The sequence below is a fragment of the Balaenoptera borealis genome, assembly GCF_965194805.1.
Source record: "Balaenoptera borealis genome assembly, chromosome: X".
Lineage (NCBI taxonomy): Eukaryota > Metazoa > Chordata > Mammalia > Artiodactyla > Balaenopteridae > Balaenoptera > Balaenoptera borealis.
This window is the reverse complement of record NC_138881.1, coordinates 92,257,396-92,277,271: the sequence shown is the minus strand read 5'-3', so window position 1 is coordinate 92,277,271 and position 19,876 is coordinate 92,257,396. Positions and strand designations below refer to the sequence as shown.

General features: G+C 36.2%; 1 protein-coding gene across 3 annotated transcripts in view; it reads right to left on the bottom strand.

The window, feature by feature from the left end:
- The window catches only part of COL4A5 (collagen type IV alpha 5 chain), a 236,266-nt gene that overhangs the window by 106,086 nt on the left and 110,304 nt on the right, over nucleotides 1-19,876 (bottom strand). For all 3 annotated transcript variants that reach the window (XM_082376980.1, XM_082376978.1, XM_082376979.1), the window contains exons 3-4: nucleotides 9,232-9,321; nucleotides 1,778-1,822 (exon numbers count right to left, since the gene is read on the bottom strand). In XM_082376980.1, the coding sequence (XP_082233106.1) occupies nucleotides 1,778-1,822; nucleotides 9,232-9,321 (135 nt within the window). The remainder of the gene's footprint in view (nucleotides 1-1,777; nucleotides 1,823-9,231; nucleotides 9,322-19,876) is intronic.

The following is a 19,876-nucleotide window of genomic DNA, read 5'->3' as shown; positions in this document are numbered from 1 at the left end:
AATAAATTATGGTACATCCGCATAATATAAAACTATGCAGCTGTTAAAAAGAATGAGCAAAATCTCTGTACATTGAAATATGTAGTGATCTCCAGGATATAAGGTTAAGCAAAAAAAACAAAGTGTAAGTAGTGTATATAATACACTAACTTTTTATAGCAAGAGTAGCGATACTAAACAATGAAAAGATAAACAGAAAATAATAAAAATGATTACCTCTTGGGGAAGGAGGAAAGAGAAAAGGGAGATGGAAGGAAGGATAGGTAGCATCTCTGACCATACCTTGTCTTATAGAACAATGTAAATGTTTTAAATAATGAAAAATTAGAAAGCGGTAAAAAGGAAATCGTTAAAAATTGAAAGCAAACTGGGACCAATGAACCTAATGTACAGCAAATTGTGGACAGTAACCCATACAGAGAAGAGAATTCCTTCAAGTGTCTTTAAAACATGATATTTTGACGGAAATTAGTCAATTCAAAGGGGAAAAAAAGAACAGCAAAGAAATAATTAGTGGCATTTAAGAATTCTATTATTAGTATTAAAATTGAAATGGTTGTTTTGTTTATTTGCACATTGTTATTTTGAAGCTATTTAGTTTCAACAGTGCTTAGAATGTAGTTAATGGTAGCTATACCTATTAAGAGATATGATTATTAGGAAGAGCTTTAATAGTATACTGATATTCAGTTATTACAAAAAACCATGGATACATGTCTGCTAAAATAAACTAAGGGTTTTGAGTTTCCTCCTTGCTTTTCCAGTGCCCTACCCACACCAGTCACAAGCAAGCACATAAGGCAAGGTACATGTTGTTAAGACGTAGATAGCAAACAGAATGTTTTAAATATTTATATAAAATGTGTACATCTACTAAATTTCTGGAGATCCAGAAGATCAGAATGTTTGTCTTTGTAACACATAAATATGCTATGCCACCACCCATATATTTTATATTCAAATTCAGGGACCTTGTCAATCCATGACAACAGAATTTCAGAGCTAAAAGGGACCTTGGAGATTGTGCTGTTTGACTCTCTAATTTAACAAATGAAGAAACTGAGGCTCAAAAAGTTAAATATGATTTTCCAAAAGCCAGTATTATTTTTAAACTACAGTTTCCTCCCAAATCTAAAACACACTGAAAAGTATATATCAACCTAAAGGCTTTTCAGAAAAATTACACTAAATGTGCCCTTCAATTTTGAGACACATCCTGATTTCCAGAACATTAAAACTTGAAAAAGCATACATCTTAGAACTGAGGAAATATTGTATTCTTCCAAAAATAGTTATTGTTTAACATAACGGTTTAAACTAGTGCTTCCCAAACTTGTTCTCTTCAAGATACACAAATAAAATTATAATATTTGTATGTAGTACCCGGGGAGGGTACACAGCCTGATGTGACTGATCAGCCCTCTGAACACAGAGGACTGAGATGATCGCACTGGTTGGGAAGTTCTGCTTTAAATCACTTGTATGATATATATTTATAATAAATTGAAAAATTGTTGTAATTCAACACTTTCATATTTCTTAACCAAGAGTCTTCTTTCATTAGTTTAAACAGACATCTGGATATATAAAGATAACTATCAAAATACTAGAGAAAGGCTAATTGTAAACATATACAAACTCTTCAATTTAACTTTTTAAAGACTTCATTTTTCTTTCTGCATTTCAATATGAGTCTTTTCTAGATGCCTCATAACACTTCATTTGCTTCTTCTCTATTTTGACCAACAAAGCATTTGATACAGCAAATATCACTTACTCTGATCCCTTTTGGTCCTGGTGGCCCTGGAATTCCATCACTACCCTGAAAAATACAACATATTTAGTTATTTTTCCTTCAAAAATAGCCCTCAAGTAACTAATTTTAGACTGTAAACTGAGACAAATTTTTGTGAACCTTTGTGAAAGTTAGTGAGAAACTTACATACCCAGGGAAGAAGCATTTATTATTGAGACTGAAAGCACTGAGGTAAGTCATATGCTAAAAGAAACGCCTTTATTTACTGAGAAGAAAACTGTTAACATGTAGAAGAAACTTTATACCTGTAAAGTTAATTATGAATCATGCAAGAAAAGAAAGATGAAATAGTAGTATAGATATTTCCCAAATCATTTATGCATAAACAAAATAAGAGCTGAAAATTTGGGCAGTTTCTATATTGTGTCAATCTGCTTGCATCATCTCTAGGCCTAAATATGAGCTGTTCTTGAGTTTGCTGTTTTAAACCTTTGCTATATTTTATAAGACACTTTCTACTGGCAGAGCTAAGAAGGAAAAAGAAAACCACAGACTTTCCTTTCAAGCTTCTGCTATAGACTCCATACAAGAGGGGCTGCCCACATGTTTGTTACCCATTTCTAGTTACAACTGCATGGCTGAGAATTTAAAGTCTTGCCTCACTAAGTTTTACTATGTAGTTTCTTTAAAAAATGGAATAAAGAAAACCTAATTCTGCTCCAATAGGCAGGAATTTCACTGGAACATACAGCTAGTAGGCCACCATCTGAGCCTTTAGATAGTTTTTATTAAACTGGGACATCTTGCTTTATACAAGTGGCTTTCAAACTACTCTACTTACAACCCTAGAATTTCCCCTGGAGGTTCCTTTATGCCTATGTCACCCTCCTTCAATCACTGAAGCTCTGCTTTTATCTGTTTTATTTGGGGCTTCCATGAAAAGTTTTATTTGGAGAAAAGGTTAGCTGATGTATTAGTTCCTTATCTTCCTCTTACAAATTACCACAAACTCAGTGGCCTGAAATAATACAATCTTACAGTTCTGGAAGTCAGAGGTATGACGGGTCTCAGTGGCAGAGCTATGCTACTTTCTGGAGATTCTATGGAGAGAATTCATTTACTTTCTTTTTCCAGCTTCCAGAGCTACCAGCATCCCTCTGCTCGTGGCCCTCTTCTATGTTCAAAGTCAGTGACGGCTGAATGAGTCTTTCTAACATTGCACCACTCTGACACTGACTCTTCTGCCTTCCTCTTCCACATTGAAAGGACCCTTATGATTATACTGGGCCCACCCAGATCATCCAGAATAATTACCCTAGTTTAAAACCAGCTGACTAGCAGCTTTAATTCCACCTGCAATCTTAATTTCGCTTACCTATGTAACCTAACATATTCACAGGTTCTGGGGATTAAGTTATGGACATCTTTAGGGGGTGGGCATTATTCTGCCTACCACACCTGGCTTTAAAACAAGGTTAATAATCTACTCTTTTCACAAAAGATGCATCTCTAAGGAAATTAAAGTAAATCTAATTCTATTTTAAAACTAGAAAATTGTTTGTTCAATGAATCTTTTTGTGTCTTCCCACTAAAGGTAAAAATAAGACAAGGATGTCTTAAAACTATACTGGTCATACTAACCAACATGGCTAAATAAGAGAGAGAAATTAGAGGTATAAAAATTGGAAAGAATGAGGTAAAACATATTATTTGCAAAGAATACGACTGTATGCATGGAAAACCCCAGATAATTAAATGAAGAACTATAATCAATAAGATAATTCAGTAAGGTAACTGTATATAAAATTAATATGAAGAAATCAATAGCTTTCTTATATACCAGCAACTACCAGTTAGAAAACATAATGGAAGAAAATGTGCAATTTACAATAGCAGAAAAAGATAAAATATTTAGCAATGAACTGAGCAAGAAATGTATAAGATTCATAAGAAGAAAAGTTTAAAACACTTCTGAAGTTCAAAAAGGAAGACTGGAACAAATGGAAAGGCATTCCATGTTCCTGGATAATAGGATTCAACATTTAAAAAGTCAATTCTCAACAATTTAGTTACAAATTTGATACAATAAAAATAGAAATAAAACGAACTTTTTTTAAAACTGGACAAGGTGACTCTAATGTTTATATGGAAAAATAAACAAGCAAGAACATTGAGAAAAACTCTGAAGAAAAAAAAAGACCAATGAGGGGACACTAATACTGTCAGATATAAAAATATAGCATAAGATGTCAATAATTAAAACAGTTTCGTTCTGATATTTGAATAACCAGACCATTGGAAGAGTATGAGAAGTTGAGAAACAGGTCCACATATTCATGTGAATTTGGTATATAATGAAAGTGGCATTGCAAATCAGTGGGGAAAATTATATTGGGACACACTTGTGAGGACATCTGGAAAAAAAAGTGGAACTTACATCACAAACCATACCAGGATGAATTAGAAATCAATAAAATATTCACATGAAAAAAGTGAAACTATTAATATACTGGAAGAAAACATGGGAGAATTATTTTATACTCTTACAGTGGGGAAGGCATTTCCTATTCAAAACCCAAATGCCACAAAAGACCTTTGATAAACACACACACACACACACAAAACACAAAACACACACACACACACATAAATATACACATACACATGCACACACCCAGCGAAGACAAATGACAAACTGGTGGGAAATAATTGTAACTCACAACACAGATAAAGGGCAATCTCCCTAAAATATAAATAGCTCATTGAAATATGAAAACACCAACAATCCAGTAGAAAAATGGGCAAATGGTATAAACAGACAGTTCACAGAAATGAAAAGATGCTCAATCTCATTTTTAATAAGAGAAATGCAAACTAAAAGTACATTGAGAGGCCATTTTTCATCTAACAGATTGGCAAGACTCCAAGTTTCATAATAGGATTGGGTGAAGCTATAGGGAAATTGATCTTCTTGTACATTGCTGAACCAAGGATAAATCATACAACTTCTTGGGTGGCAATTTGGCGATATCCACAAAAATATATAAATACATGTATGCTCTGATCCAGCAAAACCACTTCTAGTAATCTTACAGAGATAATCCCTTATTGGGGAAAGAAAATCTATTTAAATTGTACATCTTAGCAGCACTGTTTGTGGTAGCAAAAACTTGAAAACCACTTAAATGATTATCAGTAGGGAAATGGCTTAATGAGTTATGGTATATACACACAATATAATACAATGCAGTTATAAAAAAATGAGGGGGTTCTGTGTTTACTGATATGGGATACCTACAATGTATATCAAGTGAAAAACAAAGGTCAAACAATGTGTTGGATACCATTTTATAAACAAAGGGAGGTAAAAGTGTGTATGTGTGTATATGCATGTATGTGCATGTATATATTTGTATCTGCACGCATATTCATAAAAAATTCTTGGGCATATTCACAAGAAAATAACATAAGTGGATACCCATTAGTAATATGTAGAACTCAGTGGCTAATGGACACAGTGGAAAGGAGATTTTTTTCATTGTATATCCTTTTTAATGTTAATTTATTTTGAATAAAATGAATATATTTTCTATTGAAAATCAATTAAATTTTATTTTTAAGAATAAAGAAATCCTTTGGAAATTTTTATATATACACTCCTATATATATTTGTTTTATACATATTTACTTTCATATATGAGTATACAGATTAAAGAATAATCCTACAAAATTTTTGATTTGGTATGTATGTTAACACATACACATGTGCCCGAATACTCAATCACATAAAAAGTATAAATTCAGCTATGCTGGGGAGCATGAAGTCATACTGGAGATAGAAGCACAAAGTGCTTCTAATTCAAAATCCCCAAAGTTTAGAAAGCAGTCAAACCTCCTCCTTTTATGGATACAGAAATGGAATTACAGCAAAAGACTGGATTGCTTTCTAAATTTAAACTGCATACAACCACACCTTTAAAAATTATCATACTATTGTAGAATAGTCCCAGCTAATGCTAAACTATTTCAAAAAATCTGATGTAGTTAGCTCTTTTTTTTTTAACTTTTTTAAAAATTAATTAAATTAATTAATTAATTAATTAATTTTTGGCTGTTGGGTCTTCGTTTCTGTGCGAGGGCTTTCTCTAGTTGTGGCAAGCGGGGGCCACTCTTCATCGCGGTGTGCAGGCCTCTCACTGTCGCGGCCTCTCTTGTTGTGGAGCACAGGCTCCAGATGGGCAGGCTCAGTAGTTGTGGCTCACGGGCCCAGTTGCTCCGAGGCATGTGGGATCTTCCCAGACCAGGGCTCGAACCCGTGTCCCCTGCATTGGCAGGCAGATTCTCAACCACTGCGTCACCAGGGAAGCCCAACTCTTTTTAATCTGACCTAAATCTTTATTAGACCTGCCACCTCTCAGTGAGCATAGTGTGCAAGAAACTCAGCCCCAAATCCCAGGTAAACTCAGATACAAGAAATGTAACTTTATTTTTCTATGGTTCAACTTAATTTCTATTTCAAAGCACCCATTTCACTAAGATGGCTGAAATTTAACCTCAGTTAATTGGACTTCCCACCTCATTTTCACAAGGCTGTGCCTAAGCTATGGAGGGCTTAAGTAGTTCTAAGATGTTGAGGGGTGGGACAGTCTAGTCCAAGCTGGAATCCATTGAGATGTCCCATGCCAGCAGTCTACATGGACTGCTGCTGAGTTAGTGCTCAATTCTACCCACTTGACTCTTTCAGATCTTTCTGCTATTTCTGGGTGCACAAGAAACATTCTGCTGTTTTGCACCTCATTGGACACAGGAAATTCTGTTGTATGTCCCATCTACTTAAATTTTATGCAGTCATTTAGAGTCTTGCCTTTTCCTCAGTGTAAAGTTCTACTCAGGAAATTTAGCACACATCCCTTCTGCTCTTGAATCTAATAAAACTTCCTTGGTGTACTGCTACCTCCTCAGAGACCATGCTCAAGCCTATTCCCACAATCTATGCTATGGTATAGTTAAGTGTTAAAAAGTATTTGCGCATTTAAATTAATTTTCCCCCTTTACTCAGAGGACTACTTGATGAGTATCCATTTGATTTCCTTAATGCTCTAATGACACGATGTACCACTATTCCATGAAATAAAATTAGGAAAAAAGGGTTTCTAAACCACTATTATTTTCCAGGAAAATGAACAGAACTGGCCCTTTCATATATCAGTTCATCAGTCAAAGAGCCATTAAAAAAAGAACCAGAAGCTTTTCCCAATCTTAAAATTCACTATTATCTCTTCACATCCTATATCTTAACATGCATATAAGATGCTATCCTTACTCGTGGTATAGGAGAAACTGCCCACACAGCAGTCAATGGGGAAAAGTATTCCCAACTGATAGGATAACAGCACCTTTGGATCTATGAGCCTGGGTACGGGAGAGGGAGAGTGTAACGATCTATCGTCTCCTTCTTTCTCTCCCACAGAATAGCCTGTGTGACATCCACCTCACCAAATTCATTGATACACCTGTCTCAGATAGCTGCCACCAGTCTAAATTTGACAAACTGGTAGACATGTCTCTCACCACCCAACCCTGCAGATAACATCTGACTGCTGTGTCACTGAATACAACAAATGGACACTTCTCTAAACAGGGAACTTTTTAGTACCTCAGATATCCCAACCTTATTACACTGATGCATTGCCACAGTTGGACTCTGGCACTACAGAAATAAAGCACCCCCTCAGATGTCAACTTGCTCCTGTCTGAGATGGGATTAACTGAAGCATCTGGGAAAAGGGATATGGGATCTGCCATGGGAGCTATTTTGACCTCAGTAGTAGTGGCTTCTCCTCCATACACGCCCCTACCATACACAAATCTTCCAGTTCCACTCAAGGACTCTGCCCATCAGGAGGGACTTCTGGCTGGTTGACCCTCATGGTAATCGATGACTTTTATACCCCCAGCACCGTGTGCACACCACCCTTTGGGTATTTCTTTTGTAAAAGCCAGGCCTTCAACTTTCCTACCAATGTAACATGTACATATGGGGGCACTGAGAAGAGACTTCCAAATATTCAAAACAGCCCGTTCCACTGAGCATATCACAGAGAAAGTGGTGTGCAACCTGTCCTTGACCTCTACTGAAGTCATTAATGATACCACTTCAGCTTTGGAAGCACAACAGGCCAGCCTCAAGTCCTCGGCCTGAGTAGTGTTGGATAACAGCCTAGTCTTCAACTTCCTGCTGGCCAACCAAGGAATGGTCTTGCTCTTGCCAGAGCCTCATGTTGTACCTACATCACAAAAACTGGCAAGGTAGAGCAGTCTATCACCAGACTTAAGAAAAAAGTCTCCTGGCTCTCTAAATTAGATCAGATGGACTATGGGCCGTCTATTCCTGGCTTGGTAATGTTTGGAGCTTATGGTTACACTCACTCCTCCAGGCAGGCCTGATTGTCCTGCTTGGAATAATTTTGATCATGACCATGATCCACTGTAGCCTCAGATTAATTACCTATTTTTTGACATAACTCCTCAAAGTCCGACCCATTCAGGTCCATGTTGGAGTAACCTATGTTTCTCATTTGGGTCCTGAAAAATCAAGAAATGGAATCGAGGAGTCTGGCTCCTGGCTAAAGACCTATGTGTGATTTTTCAGGCCCAACCATATGGTTAACCTCATAGAGGAAAGCTGCCCATCCCACACCAGAATTAGTGCACAGCCAATGCATGTCAGCCTCTGAAGGGAATTGTAGTAAAGGAGTCAATCCCCCTGGCTGGTCAGGCTCTTATGCATATCTGCACTGAAAGGCCTCTTTATATGGAACCTTGGTGAAGACGTCTTCATTGAGAGAGGGGGAACCTTGAGGACATTTTTTCTGTACTCTGACTCAGTAGTTCTCCACTCCTAGCCCTTTCCCCCTCCCTTGTTTCATCCCGCTGTCAGGTATACTAAAAAAAACAGCAGTTTTTTGCTCCAAGCTCCGTGAGCAGTGAAACAATTCCCCGTATCTGTGCTGACCCATTTCACCCTCACTGGCACTGTTCCATGAGGAATAATGGAACAGTAGGGGAGCCCACGCTTTCTCTGGTTTATGTTTTGCTTATACACACTGTCACAGTAAGAGACTAAAGGCTTGCCTGTTACTTTCATTTTGGCTTGTTGTCTTAATCAGTACTCTGACACCTGGCAGTTAAGTTCTCTCCAGCTCAGCTGAGCTCCTGACAGGACTTAATTTTTGTTAAGGATCCCAATGACCACACACAATTAACAGCTTCCAAAAGCATTTGAATACAGCAGTAATATTCAGCTTTTTTAAAAAAACAACAACAATGAAGTATAGATTCTTGGCCATTCTATTGTTTTATTTAAATATTAGTTTCTGGCTATAATTCAGTAACTTTTTAATTGATTTGACACGTGTTCCACATTAAGATGGCTCAATTCCTTTGGTATTACTGGTTGGTAACTTGGCACATACCTTTTGTCCCCGAGGCCCTGGCGGCCCTTCTGGACCTGGAAATCCGGGCAAACCTGGATGGCCTTCCAAACCTGGAAATCCTCTCTCCCCCTGCAATTGAACAAGAATGAAAGATAAAGTCATTTGTGAATTTTCAAGCACAAACATGGTTGAGATTCAAAAACATCAAATGACTATCTAGAGAAGACTAAATTAATTTAATTATGCTAAGTTCAGAGTGTCCACTAACATGGAGAAACCTGTAAGATATGAGTGGAAAAACACAAACCACTCTGAATTTATATCATATTTGGTAATGTAATCTCTTGCTTTCTCGTAAAAGTAAAAAGCTTATCAGAGATGAAGTGAAGTTTAAACATACTGACATCAAGAATTTAACAGGGAAGATGGCAATAAATCCAGGAAACCAGGAATGAAGGAGTTACATGAAATAAGTATGGTGCAGGGATGAAGAAGGGTAAAAGGAAAACATCAGAGAAGATTTCAGGTTTGCTGTGGAGTACAGAGTTGCAGGATTATTCAGAATGGAAATTCATTTGCTGATTAGTGATGAGTTAGCTAGAAAAAGGCTCTATGACATCAAAATTTTTATATTTTTCTCAGATTGTAAAATCAACAGAAAAAGGAATAAATGTTTGTTGTAGAGAAAAACAAAAAAACCACCAGTAATTGTGACTCCAGTCCCAGTTGTGACCACAGCACTTATCAACACCAGCACAGGAGGGCTGTCTACCTGCTAGTGAGGGTCTACTAGGTCTACATCTTATCAGCATCTATCAGGAAAGGTTGCCTGATGTGCCTATCTATACAACCAGATAGGTGGGTGTTGCAGGGCGACCATGTATACTAATATACCATTAGGTAGACACATTAGGGTTAGTTAACTTGCATACAGTCAATTATATTAAGAGTGTGAACCCTAACATCTCTAGGGGATCCAGTCACAGAAAGCAGATTCACCACTATTAAGTTTAAGAACCCTAAGGGCTCACAGCCCCACGGCATGTGCTTCCAACTGCAGTGTTGCAAGCAGTTCCTCTACTTTCCTAAGGCTTGAAGGTGGAGTCTCTGGCCAGAGGCTGTGGACTTTGTTCTGGGAACCCTCTTCTCTCCAGATCCTATCCACAGTGACAGCCTAGGCAGCACCTGAGAAAAAGAAAGCATCCATATCTACAAGGCAACTGACTAATGGGCCATTAGAAGCACTTACCCTTGGAGGTTAAGGTACAATAGACTTTCATTCATAACCCCAGTATGTGTGTGTATCTGTGTGTGTCTGTGTGTGTGTGGCAACAGGGGGTAAATACTAAGTTTAGCCTAGATAGCTTAGATGATCTTGTATCGAATAACTTCTTATGTTGAAGCATCCTACAATAAATATAAGTACTTTGAAAAGGCTACTTCTGGTCAGTTTTCACTTATTACTTCAAAGCCAATGAAGCAAATGTTAGCCAGTTAAAGGTAGGCCTAAACATTCCTGTAGCTGTGACAATAACTATTATTGACATATTACAGCATTTTCTATTTTCTATAAATATATCTCGTTATTGTTTTTAATTACTCATAGAATTATGATAATTTAGTATCCATCAATCTCAATGCCATTATTTTGAAGGAAATAGAGCAAGAGAAGAAAAATAAAAGATTCAAAAATTTTAGAGCTGGATTGGCTCAAATCATTACATAGCCCATACTGGCAGAGCGGGTAGTAGAAATCTGACCACAAGTGCCAGTCAGAAAGGAAGCTAGAAGGAAAAAAACTATCTAGTTCGAGTAGATTTCCATAAGTGGAAAACACAGCTACGTTTTGGGATCTCCGCTAGTATTTAGAGCTTATCTCTGCCAAAACTTGAGGATAATGCTTGAAGAGAGCTATATTTTCTCAGAAGCAAAACTGCTACCCAGGCTATAGATACGAGAGGAATACACTAGAAACTGAAAGTAGAGAGTGCTAAAAAGCTTAACTGTGTTGGTATTAATAAAAACCATATACCTATTCCAGATACTGGCCCTGAAATCTCACACTATAGTCAAACGATGTTGTAGTCCTATCTAGCTGACAGAGCAATATTATACCACGGAAGATAGAAGGGCAATTACTGGAAAGTAGCAAAAAGAATTGCAATAGCAATCCCCAGCCTTTGAAAGGTAGAAAGTTTCCTGCAGTAGAAAGTACAGAAGGCTTCCATGAGGAGAGGGTGCCAGGAGGGTCCTCCACCTAATTCCTAATACAGATGGTAGGGAAGGCTGACATTTGTTATGTGCCTACCCTTTGCTACTGGTTGTCAGGCAATTATTTAATCCTTACAGCTACCTAGATTTTACTGTAATTTGCTAACACTCACTAACATAGAAAATGATGTAGTACATCTATTTCTGAAGGTCAAACTTTAAAAAAAAACCTGGTTTATGCTGCCTGCCCATATTTGAATAAAAAATCAGTCTTACTTTTCTTTATGGAATAATATTCTTCTCTCCCTGCCTGTCCTTTAAATATTGGTATTACTCTGGATGCCCTTTTTTGACCCTTTCTCACTCTTTCCTGGGAAATCTCAAACATCAACATATTTTTCCCTAAAAACTGGGCTCACAGGCCAACCATCTTAAACATCTCCACTTGAATATCACACAGGCACCTAACATTCAACAGTAATAATAGCAAACATGCATTGAGTGCTTTCTATGTGCCAGAGTTCATTCTAAACTCTTTCCATGTTTTATCTTATTTAATCCTCCCAGTGACAATATTAGGTAAATACTATTATTATCTCCATTTTACAGATGAACAATTAAGGCAAAGAAAAGTTGAATAATTTTTCCAAAAGCAAACTTAATATAAATAACACTGAATTCATTATCTTTCTACCATCTTACCTATTTCAGGAAATAACACAACCCAGCTACCTCAGCCAGAAATTTATAATAATCTTGACTCCACTCTCTCCATTACTCCTTCATCGAATCAATTATGTTATCCTTATCATTGTATTCTTAGTGCCCAACAGGACAAATACTCAGAAAATATTCATCCAATGAATGAACTTCCTTAATGGATTATATAAAATTTATGGCACATGCTTTCCAAAAAAATTCAGAAAAAAATAAGAGGTAGGTTTAGGAGAAATTATACAAAAGATGACTTTTTTGTGATAAAGTTGGCTTATATACCACAAGCTAGTATTAAAAAGAAGGATAACAGACTGACTTACTTAGATGTAGAACCTAGTTTGTGAGTAAGAGGTACACATAAAAATGTTACAGTTTTACAGGAAGGGCACTTTATAATCACAATAAGAAAGTTATACAATCATGGGAATAAAAAATATTTTAAGAATAGTTTCTCATAAAATAAGGCACATGTCACACAGTAACTTCAGCTGACAGGCTGATTTGTGGGCATGAATTACAAACCTTTCTTGAACCTCCTAGTATTGAGGATGTGTTAACAGAATTTACATCAGTGAAACTGGTAGGGGCTTGGTTCACTATAGAATTTGTACTAAAGGGAGGTGTAAAAATTAGAAGAAAAAAGTGACCTACAGCTGGTAAACCTGAGACAAGTGCAACATACTTTATTTCAGGAAAACTGATGAGCTATTGACATGATAAGTCTGGACAAAAAGCACAACCAAGAAAGGTCAGAAATCCCCAAAAATACTTACGTCCTTAAACTCTCTTCTTTCACATACAAAATGAAGGGTTTGAAGAAAAGTATTGTAACCTCTTAATTCTATGCTTTCTAAATGAATTCCATCAAATTCATATTTTCTTTAGTAAATAAAATCTCAGATTTAAATTTTAAAAAAAAGAATAGTTTCTCAAGGCAGATACAAAATTAACAGGAAAAATATTGAATTTCTGATAGGAAAAATAAAAATTAGGACAAACTGTTACAATGACAATTATAATTTAAATTATTTTGGATTGTAATATTGTAAAAATGTAAAAATTATACAAGCATATGGGCAAGGCAATACCCTTAGTGGACAAATGGAAACAGTGATTTAATTAGGTAATGCAATTATAATGGTTTTATAATTATATAAATTATGTGCAATTGTGTCTTCTTTTTATGTAATTTCTATTTTGTTTTTGTAATTATATAGCACAAAGAAATATTTGATGTAATTAGAACAAGAATATGGATCTTTGGCAACTGTCAAAATGGAGATAATCTAGGTCAGAGCATCTCAAATTTTAGCTTGCTTCAGAACCACTTGGACAGCTTGTTAAAACACGATTACCTGGCCCCACCCCTCCAGAGTTAGATTTAGTAGGTCTGCTATGGAGCCTAAGAATCTGCATTTCTAACAAGCTCTCAGTAAATGCTGATGCAACTGGTAGAGGGGCACACTTTGTTTAGATAATATTTGACTGTGACATGAATTTCAGGTTGTCAACTGATTAATTTCTTGTTCTCATCAGGAGCCTGGTGAATTTTGTTTGTTTTTAGCAGTATGCACTTGGACACAGTCTTTTGGCAGAATGTACATACTTTATTATAACCGTGTTAAACTTATTTTTAAAAAGCAGTTTTATTGAAGTAAAATTAACATACCATAAATTTCACTTATTTAAAGTATACAGTTTGAACATTTTTGTCACATATGTGACAATCAAAATAATGAACATATCCATCACTCACAAAAATTTCCTTGTTTTTTCAACAAACGGTGCTAGAACAACTGGACATTCCATGCCAAAAAAAAAAAAAAGATTCTAGACACAGACCTTACACCTTCACAAAAATTAACTCAAAATGGATCAGAAACCTAAACGTAAAACACAAAACCATAAAACTCCTAGAAAATAACATGGGAGAAAACCTAGACGACCTTGGGTATGGTGACGAATTTTTAGATACCACAACAAAAGCACAGTCCACAAACGAAATAATTGATAAGCTGGACTTCATGAAAATCAAAAACTTCTGCTCTGTAAAAGACAATGTCAAGAGCATGAGAAGACAAGTCACAGACTGGGAGAAAATATTTTCAAAAGACACATCTGACAAAGGATTGTTATCCAAAATAGACAAAGAACTCCTAAAACTCAACAATAAGAAAACAAATAACTTGATTTAAGAATGGGCCAAAGAGGACTTCCCTGGTGGCACAGTGGTTAAGAATCCACCTGCCAATGCAGGGGACACGGGTTTGATTCCTGGTCCGGGAAGATCCCACATGCCGTGGAGCAACTTAGCCCGTGTGCCACAACTACTGCGCCTGTACTCTAGAGCCCGCAAGCCACAACTACTGAGCCCACGTGCTGCAACTACTGAAGCCTGCGTGCCTAGAGCCCGTGCTTCACAACAAGAAAAGCCACCGCAATGAGAAGCCTGTGCACTGCAACAAAGAGTAGCCCCCGCTTGCCGCAACTAGAGAAAGCCTGTGTGCAGCAACGAAGACCCAACACAGCCAAAGATAAATAAAATGAAAAAAAAAAAAGGAATGGGCCAAAGACTTTAACAGACACCTCACCGAAAAAGATATACAGATGGCAAATAAGCATATGAACAAATGCTCCACATCATATGTCATCAGGGAAATGCAAATTAAAAAATACCTCTACACACCCATTAAAATGGCAAAAATCCAGGATACTGACAACACCAAATGCTGAAAAGGATGTGGAGCAACAGAAACTCTCATTCACTGCTGGTGGAATGCAAAATGGTATAGCCACTTTGGAAGACACTTTGGCAGTTTCTTACAAAACTAAACATACTCTTAACATATGATCCAGAAATCACATTCCTTGGTATTTATCCAAAGGAGTTGAAAATTTATGTCCACACAAAAACCTGCATGCAGATGTTTATAGCACCTTTATTCATAATTGCCAAACTTGGAAGCAACCAAGATGTCTTTCAGTAGGTGAATAAAGTGTAGTGCATCTAGACAATGGAATATTATTCAGTCTAGAAAGAAACAAGCTATCAAACCATGAAAAGACATGAAGGAAGTTTAAATGCATATTACTAAGTGAAAGAAGCTAATCTGAAAAGTCTGCATACCATGTGATTCTAACTATATGACATTCTGGAAAAGACAAAATTATGCAGACAGTAAAAAGATCAGTGGTTGCCAAGGGGTACAGGTGGAGGAGATGAATAGGTGGAGCACAGAGTTTTCTTAGGGCAGTGAAAATTCTCTGTATGATAATATAATGATGGATACATGTCATTATGCATTTGTCCAAACCCACAGAAGGTATAACACCAAGAGTAAACTCTGAGGTAAACTATAAACTTTGGATGATAATGACATATCAATGTAGGTTCATCAGCTGTAACAAATGTACCACTCTGGTGGGGGATGGTGATAGTTGGGGAGGCTGTGCATGTATGTATGTGTGTGGGCAGGGCACATATGGGAAATCTGTATCTCTTTCAATTTTTCTGTGAACCTAAAACTGCTCTAAAAAAATAAAGTCTTTATAAAATAACAATACTAAAGTAAACATTATAAATATTAAAAAAATTTTCCTTACCCCCATTTATATCTTCCTCATACCTCCACCCATACCCCCAGGCAATAAATGATTTGCTTTCTATCACCATAGATTAATTTGCATTTTCTAGAATTTTACATAAATGGGATTATACAGAATATACCTTTTTTATCTAACTTTTCACTCAGCATAATTATCTTGAGATTTAGAGGTGTGTCAATAGTTTATTCCTTTTTATCACTGAGTAGTACTCCATTGTATAAATATATATTTGACCCTTGAACAACATGGGGGGGTCAGGAACACCAACACCAGTACAGTTAAAAATCTGAGTATAACGTTACAGTCCGCACTCCAAATCTGCAGTTCTGCATCTGTGGATTCAACCAACTGCAGACTGTACAGTACTGTACTAGGTATTTATTGAAAAAATCTCCATACAAGTAGATCCATGCAGTTTAAATCTGTGTTGTTCAAGGATCAGCTGTACTATAATTTGTTGATTCATCCACTTGTTAAAAAGCAGTTGAGTTGATTCCTGTTTCTGGCTATTACATACAGAGCTATCATGACATCATGTACAAGTATGGTATAGACATATGCTTTCATTTCTCATGGGTAAATGCCTAGGAACAGAGAGGGTCATATGACAGGTTTATGTTTACCTTTTTAAGAAACTGCCGAACTATTTTCCACAGTGTTTGCATGATTCTAGATTTGCACCAGCAATCTATGATAGTTCCAGTTGCTCCACACCCTTGTCTATATTTGGTATGGTTATGCTTTAATATTTACACATTCTAATAGGTTTATAGTAGTATCTCATTATGGTTTTATTATGCATTTTCCTAATTAATAATGTTGAGTATCTTTTCAAATGTTTATTTGCCATCTCTATATCTTCTTTTGGGAAGTGTCTTAAAACCTTTTTCCAATTTGTTTCTAATTTAATTTTATTTGGGGATGTTTGTTTTATTATTTCGTTTTAAGATTTCTTTATATATTCTGGTTTCAAGATTCTTATCAGATATGTGATTCATAAACATTTTTCCCTAGACTGTAGGTTGTCTTTTCATTCTCTTAACAATATCTTCAGAAAAGAATAAGTTCTTAATTTTGATGAAATACAATTTATCAGCCTTTTCTTTTATGGATCATGTTTTCTGGTGTCATATCTAAGCAATATCTATTGATACCTAACCCAAGGTCACAAGGATTTTCTCCTGTTTTCTTCTAAAAGATTTGTAGATTTAGGCTTTATAGATTTAGGTTTTATATTTAGGTCTATGATCCATTTTGAGTTAATTTCTGTAAACAGTGCAAGCAATGAGTCAAAGTTCATTTTTGTGCATATGCATATCCAATTCTTCCAGTACTATTTGTTGAAAAGACTATCTTTTCTCCTCTGATTTGCCTTTGCACTTTTGTAAAAAAAATCAATTCATCATGCACCTACGGGTCTAGTTATGGACTCTATTCTGTTCCATTCATCTATATGTCTATCCTTTAACTACTAGCACACTATCATTTATTCTAGTTTTAGACTAAGTCTTGGAATTGTGTAATATAAATACTCCAGCTTCATTCTTTTAAAAAGCTGTATTAGCATTTCTATCTGAATTTTAGAATCAGCTTGTTAATTTCTACAAGAAAAGCAAGAATGTTTATTGAATCTGTAGAAAAATTTGGAGAGAATTGGCATCTTAGTAATAGAGTATTCTAATCCCTGAACATGATATATACCTACATTAATTCAGGTGTTCTTTTATTGCTCTCAACAATATTTTTGTAGTTTTCAGTGCACTGGACTTGCACATTTTTGACTGACTTGCTCCTATGTATTTTAAATTTTTGATGCTCTTGCAAAAGGCATTTTTATAATTCCAATTTCCTAATTTTCATTGTTAAAATATATACATACAACTGATTTTTGTTTATTGATCTTATCTTATTGGTTATGTTTATCCTGGGATCTTTCTGCACTCACAAGTTTTAGGAGTATTTTAGTATTGTTCATCCACAGAAAAAGAGACAGCTTTACTCTTCCTTTCTAGTCTGGATGCTTTTCCTTTTCCTTTTCTTGTGTTACTGCACTGGCGATGTTGAATAGAAACGGTGAGAGCAGACATGCTATGAACTTAGGAGAAAGCAATGTAGTCTTTCTCCACTGAATATAATTTTAGCTACAGGGGTTTGGTAGATGCTCCTTAAGACTGAGGAAATCAGTTCTATTATTTCTAGTTAGCTGAGAGTTTTTATCAGAAACAGGCTGGGACCTGGGACCCTTTGCTGCAGTGCTGCAATGCTTGCACCTGGACACACGTCTCCTCGAGCAACAAAACACAAAGAAACTATATGGGACTAAAAATAACACAGAAACTATATGGGACTAAAAATAACCGCATGCATGTGCAGTTGGGGCAAATTCTGGACCCAAAAAGAAACAAAAGATCAAAAAACCCAACTGCCACTTTTGAAGAGCCTGGAGCAAAAACAGGGTGTCAGGAGCAAAAGCAGGGTACTGAGCATGCCCCCTGCACACAACACCACCAGAGGGGTGGGCAAAACACCTAAGCCACCCCTCTGGCCCGATCCCTGGATGCACCCCTACCCCTTCTGAAGCAGGGGCCCCAGTAAAGCCTTGCCTTAAAAAAAAAAAATCCATGATGGATTTTGGTAAATGCTTTCTTTGCATCTGCTGAGACAGTTACATGGTGGGCTTATTTATGTTTAAAATTTGTATTTAGTCTTTTAATATGGTGAATTATAAGTTTGATTTTCAAATGTTAAACCAACCATGCACTCCTTGCATAAACCCCACTTGGTAAGAACACATTATCCACTTTATATGCCATTGGATCTGATTTACTAAAATTCTGTTCTTCATTTCTGCATCTATATTAATGAGCTATAGCTTAATGATTTTTAAAATTTTATCTTTGTCTGGTTTGGGTATTAGGACATATTTGTTTCATAAAATTAGCTGGACATCAGCCCTAATGCTTCCATTTTCTAAGTTTATGCAAGATTGATATTGTCTCTTACATAAATGTTTCATATAATTCATCAGTGAAAACTTCTGGACTGGAATTTTTATGTGTGTGTGGGAAGAGTTTGATAATTCAATTTCCTTAGTAGATATAGGGCTAGTCATATTTTGCTTCATTTAGTTAGTTAGTTAGTTTTAGGTAATGTGTATTTCTCAAGTTATTTGTCCATCTTTCTTCAGTGTTCTTCATTCTGCTGTTAAAAGCCCACCTGGTAAATTGTTCTTTCTTATATTTTGCTTTTCAAATCTAGATTTCCCTCCTTTTTATTTCACAATTTCCAGTGCTCTGTTGCGATTCTCTATCTGTTCACTCATTATTAGCAGAGTTCCCTTTAAATCAACAAATATATTTATCCTATCTGCTTTAAATCTTTGTCTAAAAATTCTAACATCTGTGTTATTTCAGAGTTAGTTTTCATTGATTGGTCTTTTTCTTGACCATGGGTCGCTTTTACTTGTTACTTCACATGTCTAGTAAGTTTTAATTGCATATTGGACATTGTAGTTAATATGTACACATACTGGATTCTTTTATATTGTCTAAAAAGTACTGAACTTTTATTTTAGGAAATAGCTAACTCAGCTGAACTAACACTTAGAACTCTGTTTTCCTTTCAGTGGACAGCAGTTAAGTCTATGTTCACTTATTGCAGGCTTCCAGCTGTTCCTTCTTGCTGGGTTGCATGAATCCTCCCCTATACATATAAAGTCCAGGGTCCAACCAAGTATTTGGGCTGCATTTACAAGCAGATTTTTGGGCTCTCCATTCTGTGACTCCCTCCATTCCAGCATATCTCCCATCATTTTCCAGCCATTCTGGCATCCTCAATTCTGTCCTTGACTTCTCAAGCCACTGAGACTTTGTTTTTCTGTCTGGGTTCTTGCCATCCTTTGCCCTGCAGACTGAAGAGCCCACCCAGGAGAAAAGGCACATAAGTGCAATCTTGCCCACTGTACTTCCCTTCTTTAAAAGGTAGATTCCTCTCTGCTTTTTTCCTACTTTGGCCACTCTCCTGTACTATTAAATAGTTGTTATATTTTGTCCAGAGTGTTTACTTCTTATCTTAAGGAGAGTTAATCTGATAAAAGTCATTCTGCTAATATCAGAAAGGAATCCCTCTTGGTCTTTTTACTGCTACAGAA